Source organism: Macrobrachium rosenbergii, chromosome 13 (assembly GCF_040412425.1).
Source record: "Macrobrachium rosenbergii isolate ZJJX-2024 chromosome 13, ASM4041242v1, whole genome shotgun sequence".
Lineage (NCBI taxonomy): Eukaryota > Metazoa > Arthropoda > Malacostraca > Decapoda > Palaemonidae > Macrobrachium > Macrobrachium rosenbergii.
The window spans coordinates 6,169,283-6,182,838 of record NC_089753.1 but is presented as its reverse complement, the minus strand read 5'-3'; the positions used below and the strand labels follow the sequence as shown (position 1 = coordinate 6,182,838).

At 34.9% G+C, this 13,556-nt stretch overlaps 1 protein-coding gene across 3 annotated transcripts in view; it reads right to left on the bottom strand.

The window, feature by feature from the left end:
• The window catches only part of Taldo (transaldolase), a 41,916-nt gene that overhangs the window by 2,497 nt on the left and 25,863 nt on the right, over positions 1 to 13,556 (bottom strand). For all 3 annotated transcript variants that reach the window (XM_067114129.1, XM_067114131.1, XM_067114130.1), the window contains exons 5-6: positions 9,816 to 9,952; positions 9,436 to 9,546 (exon numbers count right to left, since the gene is read on the bottom strand). In XM_067114129.1, coding sequence (XP_066970230.1) covers positions 9,436 to 9,546; positions 9,816 to 9,952 — 248 coding nt within the window. The remainder of the gene's footprint in view (positions 1 to 9,435; positions 9,547 to 9,815; positions 9,953 to 13,556) is intronic.

The window sequence follows — 13,556 nt, the reverse complement described above, 5'->3', positions numbered from 1 at the left end:
ACAACTGAAAGAAGATTGTCAAGTTGTTTCTGAGTTGGAGAAGCTTGAAAAAGAACTGAGCATCTCCATCTCCAAATAAGTCAACTAAGCCATAGTCAGCTTGGACTTTGGAAGGTTGACTACCATGCCTAACATTTCCATCAGCTTCCAAATACAAGAGAATTCTCACTTTCCCTAGGTACTGCTATTTTGACACTGGGGAAAAAACTCCCGTGGATACTTGAGGAGCAATGCTCAGTCTGACACACAGCTTGAAACTGATACACTACTCTGCAGATACAAATTGGATTGGAAGTACTTTTTATATCCCACACTGACGGATGTGGAAATGAGCATCCTTGAGATCTATTAAAATCAACCTTCTAAATGGTATCAAGACGTCTTGGATGACTCCATGGAAAAACTTGTACGCTTCATGAACATGATAAGCTCTGAGACATCCAGTATTGGCCTCCAATGCTAGAAAAAGGCAACTTAAAAATTCTAAAGTTACTTTCAACATAGATTCTATGGATTTTTTTTCCTAGCATTGGCTGAACTTCCTCCCACAAAGGTCTGAATTTCTCTCAGTTGTGCAGATAAGCCTGAAATGCTATCAGAACTAAAAGCGGTGGACTTTTTGTGAATGGAATCACAACCTTCCTGCAAGACTCACAGATCTGCATCTGTCTTGTTCTAAAACAAACCAAAGACTAGTTAACCCTTAAACGCCTGTTGGACGTTTTAAACGTCGTCCAAAATTGTCTGTCGAATGCCGAGTGGACGTTGCAAACGTCGACTGAAAATGCTTTTTTTAAATATTCGCAGAAAAATAATTGTAGGCCTAGTTTGCGGAAGATTTCAAATCCCGCGCCTCGGCGGATGCTGGGAGTTCACGGATCCAGCTGTTGTTTTGTTTCTGAGCGTCACCCAGACGCGCATGCGCCGAATTTCCCCATCTTGCATCAGAGAGCATCAGAGCAGCACCTTGCGGGAGCGATATTTTGACGCAGACGTGTTTTGTTGAACTTTTTGCGAGTGTGTTAGCGTATTCGTGCTGCAACAGAACGTTTGCAGAGATGTCACAAAGGTGTCAGGACCGTGAAAGGCGCATACTGCCTGTCGGAAGTGAGCGTGTGAGGCGAGTTTTAGACTGGGATGCTGGAGAAGGACCCAGCATCCAAAGTGAATTTTAACATTCGGTCAACTTTGACTCGACCGAAATGATAGAAAAACGCATCCGTAAGCCATAAATATTACATTTGAGTAACAATCAATCATTTATCTTCATTTTGCAACAAACGGAAAGTCTCTAGCACAATATTTAGAATTTTGGTGAATTTTTGAAAAAAAAATTTTCCTCCGCTCCGCACACGCGAACTCTGCTGAAAATCCTAGCATTTCTTGCGTCAGCTTGCCGTAATTTTTTCGCCGTTTCATATTATTCGTTACATAAAGTGTTATACATCAAAATGTGCGCAATTTCATGTAGAATACAACATAAAATATATCATTCCTTTAGCTCTTCACAGTGTTTTAATATTTACATCGAAATCACGATAGCTGACAAAATTTTAACATTCGGTCAACTTTGACTTCGACCGAAATGATCGAAAACGCATCCGTAAGCCATAATTATTACATTCGAGTAACAATCAATCATTTACCTTCATTTTGCAACAAATGGAAAGTCTCTAGCACAATATTTAGAATTTTGGTGAATTTTGAAAAAAATTTTCCTCCGCTCCGCTGCAACTCCGCTGAAAAATCCTGTCATTTCTTGCGTCAGCTTGCTGTAATTTTTTTCGTTTCATATTATTCGTTACATAAAGTGTTATACATCAAAATGTGCGCAATTTCATGTAGAATACAACAAAAAATATATCATTCCTTTAGCTCTTCACAGTTTTTTAATATTTACATCGAAATCACGATAACTGACAAAATTTTAACATTCGGTCAACTTTGATTCGACCGAAATGATCAAAAACGCATCTGTAAGCCATAATTATTACATTCGAGTAACAATCAATCATTTACCTTCATTTTGCAACAAACGGAAAGTCTCTAGCACATTATTTAGATTTTGGTGAATTTTTGAAAAAAAAAAAAAAATTTTCAGCTTACCGTAATTTTTTCGCCGTTTCATATTATTACATAAAGTGTTATACATCAAGATGTGCGCAATTTCAAATACAACAAAAAATAGCATTTCTTTCACGTTTTTAATATTTTCGCGAAATCACGATAACTGACAAAATTTTAACATTCGATCAACTTTCATTCAACCTAAATGATCTTGCGTCTCTAATTATTTAGATTTTTGGTGAATTTTTGAATAAAAATTTTTCCTTCGCTCCACGCCGTTTCATTTTTTCGCCGTTTCATATTATTCGTTACATAAAGTGTTATACATCAAAATGTGCGCAATTTCATGTAGAATACAACAAAAAATATGTCATTCCTTTAGCTCTTCACAGTTTTTTAATATTTTCGCCGAAATCACGATAACTGACAAAATTTTAACGTTCGGTCAACTTTGATTCAACCGAAATGATCGAAAAACGCATCCGTAAGCCATAATTATTACATTCCAGTAACAATCAATCATTTACCTTCATTTTGCAACAAACGGAAAGTCTCTAGCACATTATTTAGATTTTTGGTGAATTTTTGAAAAAAAAATTTTCCTTAAGCTCAGCAAAGAAAATCCTAGCATTTCTTGCGTCAGCTTGCCGTAATTTTTTCGCCGTTTCATATTATTCGTTACATAAAGTGTTATACATCAAAATGTGTGCAATTTCATGTAGAATACAACAAAAAATATGTCATTCCTTTAGCTCTTCACAGTTTTTAATATTTTCGCCGAAATCACGATAACTGACAAAATTTTAACATTCGGTCAACTTTGATTCAACGAAATGATCGAAAAACGCATCCGTAAGCCATAATTATTACATTCGAGTAACAATCAATCATTTACCTTCATTTTGCAACAAACGGAAAGTCTCTAGCACATTATTTAGATTTTTGGTGAATTTTTGAAAAAAATTTTCCTTAAGCTCCATACGCGCGTACTCCGCTGAAAATCCTAGCATTTCTTGCATCAGCTTGCCATAATTTTTTCGCCGTTTCATATTATTCGTTACATAAAGTGTTATACATCACAATGTGCGCAATTTCATGTAGAATACAACAAAAAATATGTCATTCCTTTAGCTCTTCACAGTTTTTTTAATATTTTCGCCGAAATCACGATAACTGACAAAATTTTAACATTCGGTCAACTTTGACTCGACCGAAATGATAAAAAAACGCATTCGTAAGCCATAATTATTACATTCGAGTAACAATCAATCATTTACCTTCATTTTGCAACAAACGGAAAGTCTCTAGCACAATATGTAGATTTTTGGTGAATTTTTGAAAAAAAAAAAATTTTCCTTCGCTCCGCGCGCACAAACTCTGCTGAAAATCCTGTCATTTCTTGCGTCAGCTGCCGTAATTTTTTCGCCGTTTCATATTATTCGTTACATAAAGTCTTATACATCAAAATGTGCGCAATTTCATGTAGAATACAACAAAAAATATATCATTCCTTTAGCTCTTCACAGTTTTTTTTATATTTACATCGAAATAATGATAAATAGAAAAAAATCAACCTTCGGTCAACTTTAACTCGATTGAAATGGTTCAAAAAATGCGATTGTAAGCTAAAAACTTACAGCCTAGTAATATTCAATCAATTTCCTTCATTTTGGCACAATTGGAAAGTCTCTAGCACAATATTTTGATTTTTGGTGAATTTTTGAAAAAACTTTTTTGTTACTGCTGCGTTACAGAATTCATGCATCATTTTGTGATAATATTTTCTCTGTGTTGCTTTAATCGTTTTACAATCTGTTATATACCAAAATCATTGCAATTTAGTGTACAATACAACTAAAAAAATTAACTCATTAGCTTCAACCGTTTTCCTTACAGCACGATTTGTATACAATTATATACAAGTTTTTTTTCGCTGTCATATATTCCAATATTTATATATGATATTTTTTTATTTCTGATGGTTGCATACTAAACTTCAGGCAATGAGAAAAAGGAGCCAAAAATGAACTCTTAATCTTGAAAACTAAGCGCTGTGATTTTTTGAAAAAACTTTTTTTCCACTTCGGCGCTACCTCTCGGAGGCCGCCGGCATACGGGAGACGTTTTTGAAAATAGGGCTTTGGCATTAAAGGGTTAATCTGGCACTTACTTAAACCTGAGGATTTACTTCATTTTTTACAATATTCTTTTCTATTATTGACAGAAGTACTTATAAGGTTAAAGGATCTTCTCTTCTGGGAAGAGGCATGACAGGTTTGTCAAAAATCCTTATAGTAGGTCTAGAAACTTGAGGAGAGGATGACTTCTCTAAAAAGTCTTAAAACTTATGCTAGAAACCTAAACAATCAAGTATTTGGTGTCCTTTTTTGAAACCTCTGATGAAGTCTTGTACAAGATCCATATTGCAAAATTTTATATGGTCAACTTGTCAAAATATAAGGCAGCTCTTTGATCTGAAGAAACATTCTTGAAGAGCAAATTAAACAATGTTCCTTCCTCTTAAGGATGACAGAGAACAACTTTGATTTTTCTCTGATGCCATCATTATGAGCCTCATCTAAACAATTAAGACCCAAAGTGCTTCTTGTCCTAAATGCTCTAATTCCAGCAGTAAGTGCAATGCCTTTTCCTTAACATGAGCTGCTTCCCCTGATTACCAGTCTAGAAAAGACTGAATTTCTAGAGAACAAAATATTTAAAAGAAGTATTCCCTTTTAACCGTGGACCAACTAGATCAACTGGACATACTTCCTCCTGGTAGAGTCTACCAAACAGCAAACTATGAGTCAACAAGGCAGTCAGAGGAATTTATGAGGCTCCCCAGTTTGGTAGTACTTGGTCTTTGACAACTTAAAAACGTAGGAAAAGGCAAGGCAGAAGGTTTGGTTCTATTAGCTTTGACTTTCTACAATGCACTGGTGGATTTAAGTCTGGTAGAAACAAACTCAGCCATTACTAGGCACTATTCAGTTTGTGTGCTAACACCTTCACAGGGAGTACAGCTGAGTTAAATGTCTGAAAGGCAGGTATAAATAACAAGAGGCTCAAGAGTTACTCATCTGGTTTTCACTCATCTGTGACAATTTTACCACTAGTTTTAGAATTCTGGATTTACACTAAGAGGAATTTAAATAACATACAAATATTATATGCAGTATAAATTACCACTATCACTGCTAATGGATTTAGTTTATCTCTTAAAAAAATATTTGCTTGCCTGGTCAATGTAAGAAATTCAAATTGGGTTAAAAAATTTCTCACTTAACCCTTACAGGATGGTAGGGCTCTTTTGAACCCCAATAACTGCATATGAAACTCTCTGGTTCAGCTCATATGATTAATGTTATTTTGCACCATAATATTTTACTGAATTTTAAACGAAAACGTTCCAATCACTTGAATTGGGTATAAGTAACTGTATGGCAACACTCAGCTCAGGACAGAGATTAGTGTGACTCAAGATTTTATGGGGGAATGTACTACACCTCCCCATCCCAGTACACAGTGTCACCTCAACTTGATGGACAGCTCTTAGGTCTGGCCCTTCAGCTAAGTAACAAAGCCCTACATAATACGGTACCCTAGGGCTAACTCTCATAGCTTATAGTCTAGTGAGATTTCATATAAAGCATCTACTAGCCCATCCTAACTGATATTTAGTAATTATCATTCAATTTAAAGTACTGAATTACAAACCATTCCAATTCAGAGATATATATTTAAAATGAATTGCTTCTAACACTGTGAACATACCTGTACCCACTTATGCTTACAAGATGTGTAAAGAACTGTATTATGTATATACTCATACAATATCCATAAAACAAACATGTTACTTTTTTAACATAATTACCCAAAATGCTTTGCAACACAATATTCAGAGAGAGAGAGAGAGATTCTAAGGGTACAAGGCATACACTCATGTATGCATACCCTGTACACATGCACACATACTGAAAAATGTGTAACACTACATTAATGTATTGCATTAAGTACAGTACAGTACTACACTAAGTAATGCCAGTAAAAGTAATGTAGGTGCATGTGTTTGTTCACTAACCACCCTCGCAGGCACAGCCAGGAAAGCGTCAGTCAACATGAGTGCATTTGTTCATTCATTCACCCTCAATCCTCACAGGCACAAACAAGAAGGACTGTTCAATAAACCTACTGTACTTACTGGATTTCTGAAGTACAAAATATTTTTATCATTTTTATCAGATTCAGGCGAGTCGGTTAAGTAACAAAATCCACAAGTTGAGGTGCAACCGTATTTACCCATAAGGGATTGCTGGGTTTAGTTCTTATCTTTTACGATAGTACACCAGTTGTAACCGTAATTTTACAAAGTAAAAAAAAAAATATTAGAAAGAACATTTATAACTCACTATAAGGTACTACGTCTTCCCATCCCAGTACATCCTGTACGCATTTTACCTTAAACTCAGGGATTGTTCCTGATTTTAGTTCTTATCTGTTATGATATTATGAGAGCTGTAACTGTAAGTTTACAAAATAAAATTTTAACAAATTATTAGAAAGGACATGCAAACTCGTTAAAATTAGCATATTTTTACAAGTGTCATGGAAAAGAGGCTTGCACAGAGTTGGAAACACATCATTCATTTTCAATTTCCCGTGGAAGGTAGAGAAAACTTTTTAAGAATTTTTCTCATATACCATGGGCATTTGTATATCATCCTCTTTCCAGTGATGTGTGTGTTTTTAAATTGGCTGACCTTAAAGTTTGCCCGGTTTTGGGGTATTGCTAATACAGTATGCATTCAGCCCAGTTTGTAAGGATTAACAACAATTAAACCTATAACTTACATATTAATTTTGCAAATATTGTCTTTATAATATATTTAAATTACTGTACTGTTATTGTTTGGTAGTGTTACAGACCACAAAGTAATATTCCCAACTCTAACAGGTATGGCCCAGGGGGCTTGTTCAAAAATTCATGAGATAGTTAACCCTTAAACGCCGAGCCTAACCCTTAAACGCCGAGCCTCTATTTACAAAAGTGTCTGCCGTATGTCAGCGGCGTTTGGAAGTTAGCGCCGAAGCGGAAAAAATTTTTTTTTCAAAAAATCACAGCACGCTTAGTTTTTAAGATTAAGAGTTAATTTTTGGCTCCTTTTTTTGTCATTGCCTGAAGTTTAGTATGAAACCATCAAAAATGAAAAAAATATCATTATCATATATAAATATTGAAATATATGACCGCAAAAAAAAAAATTTCATATATAATTGTATACAAATCGCGCTGTGAGCAAAACGGTTAAAGCTAATGAGTTATTTTTTTCTTTGTATTGTACACTAAATTGCAATGATTTTGTTACATAACAAATTGTAAAACAATCAACGCAACACAGAGAAAATATTATCACAAAATGATGCATGAATTCGTAACAAGCTGTTGTAAAAAAGTTTTTTCAAAATTCACCATAAATCGAAATATTGTGCTAGAGACTTCCAATTTGTTGCAAAATGAAGGTAAATGATTGAATATTACTAGAATATAAGAGTTTTAGCTTACAATTGCATTTTTCGACCATTTCGGTCGAGTCAAAGTTGACCGAAGGTTGAAACTTTGGCACATCATGATTTATATGAAAATATTTCAAAACTGATAAAAGCTACAACCATGAGTTATTTTTTGTTGTATTCTACATGAAATTGTGCACATTTTCATATATAAAATTTTATGTAACGACTAATATAAAACAGTGCAAACATTATAACAAAGTGACAAAAGAATTTCTGAGATTTTCAGCTGAGTTACCGCACGCAGACGTTAAGGAAAATTTTTTTTTTTTAAATTCACCATAAATCGAAATATTGTGCTAGACTTCCAATTTGTTGCAAAATGAGGGTAAATGATTGAATATTACTAGAATGTAAGAGTTTTAGCTTACAATTGTGTTTTTCGACCATTTCGGTCGAGTCAAAGTTGACCGAAGGTTGAAATTTTGGCACTTATCATGATTTATATGAAAATATTTCCAAACTGATAAAAGCTATAACCATGGGTTATTTTTTGTTGTATTCTGCATGAAATTGTGCACATTTTCATATATAAAACTTTATGTAATTTCTAATATAAAACGGTGCAAAAATTACAACAAAATGACGAAAGAATTTCTGAAATTTTTGGACGAGTTACCGTGCGGACGTAAGGAAAGTTTTTTCAAAAATTCACCACAAATCAAAATATTATGCTAAAGACTTCTAATTTGTTGCAAAATGAAGGTAAATGATTGAATATTACTAGAATGTAAGAGTTTTAGCTTACAATTGCATTTTTCGACCATTTCGGTCAAGTCAAAGTTGACCGAAGGTTGAAATTTTTTGTAGTCAACGTACGGTACATCCACTTGGCACCCAACAGACAATTTTAGTCGACGTACGATACGTCCAGTCGGCGTTTAAGGGTTAATCTCATCTTACAAAATTTAATCACTGGGCAAAGTGAAAAATGTTATTCTAATCATTTTTCTTAACTGATTGTTTCAAAAACTATGTTGGCTGTTGGATGAAGTTTGGACAGTAACAGGTTAAATTTGTTTTAACTGTTAGTAATTAAATATCTTTTTTGCATACTGCAATCTGATTGCATGTGCTATGCATAAAAATTTGACCCATGGATACTTAATATCCATGGATGGTCAAACTCAATTACAAATTCCAGGATAAAGAATAATGATCTAAATGTGGCCCTTTTTGTGAAAAATGCAACAATCACTAATGGGTTTAACATATTTTAATTTGTTCCTGGCAAATTCATCATTCCACATAGCTTGCCATTTATTCAAGATGCTTTGGCTGTTTTACCAGGAATCCAAAATATGTCATTTATACTACAGCACATAAATTTACATAAAACTCAATCTGCTGCACAAGTGAATTTTTAGAACAATAATTCTGGCTGATCTCTATATATTGGAGCATTCAGTCACCAAAAATTAGAAATGTCTGTGATTGTATATTTTTTTTATCATTTCAACTCTTAACCATACTGAACAAGTTCCATTGTGAAAGAAGCTCTGTTTAGTAAAGCAAACATATTATTACTTTCTTTAAGAATAATTGAAAATCTTATGAATTGGCATCGTATCTTACACCTAACAAGAGAGAGCGCCATCCACATTAACATTCAAGTGTGAACTGGTGCATTTTATAATACCACACAATACAGTAGAACAAATATGATGGTCAATTCCGAGTGTTTCTTCTAAGTTTCAAGGCTTTCCCTTCAGAACTGACTTGCCTCTTAGCTAATAATCCTGTATTAAGTGAAGTTCCATTTTCAAAAATAATCTTTTATTTTATACAATAACTTACCATTGGCTTCTGAGAGGTTCTGATGAATAGGCTCTGTTGAATTTTGCAACTGCTCCAAAAACTTGGGTCCAATGGTCAAAAGATCACAACCACCAAGCTCACGGATTTCACCTGCAAATCAAGTAAGGTACGAGTCATATAACACTTATACATATAAAAGCAAAATACAGTGTCATTTGCATAACTGGCAGCAACTTCTGGCAACAAAGATTCTATTGAAAATAACTGTTAATGAAGTGTACATTGTACTGTAAACAGTATACCTTAGCAAAATTCACTGTCCTCCTTAATACAACTATTATCCTCTTTTTTAAACAGTGATAATATTAATAAAATTAAGTGAATTACCATAATCACATAAAATAATACTATACACGCACCATCATTCCTGAAAGATGCTCCCATAACAACTGTCTTGTAGCCAAACTTCTTATAGTAATTGTAAATGCGGGTAACACTCTGAACTCCAGGATCCTCATGAGGTTCATAGGTCTTCTTATCAGTGTTTGCTACATACCTTAAAAAGGAAAATGAATTGTCAAGAAACACTAAAAATTACATAATGTCAAATATCATTAACAAAATGACACAATCAGTATCTGTCATATTATAATTTGTATACACCACACAAAAACAGGTAAAAATTATAATTTGTATACACCACACAAAAACAGGTAAAAATTAAGATTAATTCTATTTATTAGAATCATATATGTCTTAGGATACCACGACAGTGCCAAATGATGGAAAACCTAATGATGCAAACAATAAAAATAAGGGAGAAGGAAGAGAGGTACAATTCTGAAGGTCACCAAAAGGCATTCTTGCAAGAAATCAAACTTTTTAACTATCAAATGTTAACAAAATAATTGGGTTTACTTCAAACAGAATCCTACAGAAGTTTCTCCTACCCATAACATAAGATGGATAATCAGTTTACAGTACTGTAAGTACACATAGATCAACAACTGAATACCCTAGGTCTTGCCACTTACAGAAGCAAACAGTGGAATTGGGAAAAGAAAAGTAATGCTTAACACCAAATAGAAAGAGCATTTCAATGGCAGTGCAGGAATTGGGGAAAACAGAAAAATTACAGAGTTGTTGAACCAAGCAGTCCTGGTGAGTCTTTTCTGACAGACTACACTATGGTAGCCAGCTCTGTGTCAGCTCCCGAGTTGAGTAAATCAGAACTGTATATTTATTTATAAAAGAACACAACTGTTATGTCTGTGGGGTGGTGAAAAGTAGTTCCGTGGAGGCCTTACACCTTCCAAAGTGATGGACAACTTGAGTCATGTCAAGTTTGTATCTCATCACTGTAAAAATATATTAGCCTTACAATCCATTGTAAACAGCTACTGGTCATCAACTGATGCCACCTATTGTTGATTCTATGAAATACCTGGCCAAAAGTTCTTAAATGAAAATGTTCCCTCACCATTAGCAACATCAAGTAGGTTTTCATTATTTTCATGACATCTCAAGTTAAAGACATGATATAGTATATAATTATCAATACAAAGATGGCAAGATACATTTTTTGCCATATAAAACAAAATGTTTTGGTAGTATTAATATAATACTCTACATGGAAACTCTAATACCAAGGAAGGTTTGCATCTATTACCTGTAATGTTGCCTACCTAATAACGAGCTTGTTGGTTATGACGATATGTGACACTGGAATTATGATATATAATTAGTTATAAACTAATTACATTTTACAATTATACCACACTGTATGTATTTTGTTAAACAAAACAATGTTTACTTTACATTCAGCATAATTCTCACCAAGGGAGTTTTGTTTCCTGGAAACAAGATTTACCTTGCCTTTTAACTTTCCCTTTAACTCAAATTTAGCCTTTCTGTATTACATCATGCCATCTCTCTCTCTCTCTCTCTCTCTCTCTCTCTCTCTCTCTCTCTCTCTCTCTCTCTCTCTCTCTCTCTCAAATATTGTTTGCTCGATACATAATCCAATTAGGATACTGACAACCCTGATCTGTTGGAAAGTGATGATGATGATGATACCCCTACTGCCATGCCATACTAGTGAGATAAAATGAAATCCAATGGTAATATCAACTGGATAATCTAATAGACTCCATATGAATGCATTTAAATTTTTTTCCTGAGAAAATATATGATCATATTGCAAATAAATAAAGGGAGCAAACAACATACTTTTGTGACATGTGTGACGCCAACTCTTTATATCATTTTTGTTATGAGGTATATCATATTCATGAATTATACAAGCACTGCCAGTTGAAAAAATATATATATTGATGGTGCACACAGATGATGGTTAGTGTCACTAATAAATATAAAAATATATTGATGGTGTACATAGACTCAAAGGATCGTTAGTGTCACTAATAAATATACCTAAAAGTATTTATTTTTTCCTTTTTAAAACCCAGTGCATCTCAAAGCCTCTGTATCATTATGTATTTTATGTAAAGAAAACACACTTGGAGGGTACAAGAAGTGTTGCCTGTGGAAAAATGACATATATTTTATAATAAAATAAAGTTTTATACTTACCAAGTATTTATAGCTATGAGATTTCTTACCATGGCAGCCTAAAAATTCAAAATAAGTGGTAATGATTCAACTAGTTAGTGTAGTTGGTTAACCCCGCCCACTTTAGGGGTAAGAAGAGGATCGACATGGCAAGAGAGCTTCACTCGTTTTTTGCCTTTAAGTCCATGTGAGGGGAGGAGGGAGGGCTCTGATTCAGTATTACGTGGTAAGTATATATAAAACTGTCATTTTTACATAAGTAACTTACCAAGTAATTACACAGCTTATTCCACATTGATAGGAGGTGGGACACATGGACATATTCTACCTCAAAACATTAATAAAGTAATGACTTTGATAGCAGAAAAGTTGCCAGCATTGGTACAATGCTTGTCGTTTCCTTACCTGGTAAGAGAGCCACTGCAGGTGGGTACTGCCTCTGGTCGGTGCTCATTTTAACCCGTAGTGGCATGGCGGTATAGCCATGGGTCGCCACCTACTTTAGTGGGGACTTCTCAGTGAAGGAGGTACTCCGATGGCTAGCAAAGTTAATAGGCGCCCTTGCCCTAGGTTAGGACCAGAATAAAAACAAACAACTCTGTTACCTACACTGTAATACAAAAACCACACCCAAACCAACTAGAACTGGTGGATACTTCAGGTATCATGTACCCCTAGGCTTGCCTCGGACTCAACACTCTTACTCAAGATGAGGAGATAGAGGAGGGGAAGAGAGCTCCCTGTGCTTCCTCTCCCAAAACCTTGCCAGCCACAGATAAAGGTACTAATGTACTACAATTCTTGAAAACTGTTTCCACTTCTTTGAGATAATACGATGCTAACACTGACCTGCACTTCCAATGTGTAGATTGCAAGATGGAGGAGAGGGTCATGTTGTGTCTGAAGAGAAGAGAAGTTGCCACCATTCAAACCTCATGAGCTTTGACATTAAATGAAGGTGGCATATTCTAAGTTCCTTGGTGGGCGAATGGGTTCCGTTCTCAGCTAGCACTCTGCTGGCCGCAAGTTCAAATTTCTGACCAGCCAATGAGGAATAAGAGGAATTTATTTCTGGTGATAGAAATTCATTTCTCACTATAATGTGGTTCAGAATCCACAATAAGCTGTAGGTCCCATTGCTAGGTAACCAATTAGTTCTTAGCCACGTCAAATAAATCTAATCCTTCTAGCCAGCCCTAGGAGAGCTGTTAATCAGCTCAGTGGTCTAGTTAAATTAAGATATACTTAACTTTTTTCCTCCTGGATCCATGTGTGCACCTTGGAAATTAGGTCCCTCAAGAAATAGGAGATCGCATTTTTTGACACTGGACAACAAGGGTTCTACACGTAGTACCACAGATAACTAGAAGGGCCTCTAATCTTCTCAGTCCTCTGAAGATATTAACTTAGAACTTTTATTGGACAGATAAGCCTCTCCTCTTCCTCTGGTCCAAGGATGTCTGCTAAACTTTTAATGGAGAAGGAACGGGGCCAGGGCTTGGAAGGGTCTTCATTCTTAGCAAGGAACCCGAGAGAGAAGGAGCAAAATGCATCTCCCTATGTGAAACCTACTCTCTTGTCAATGTGGC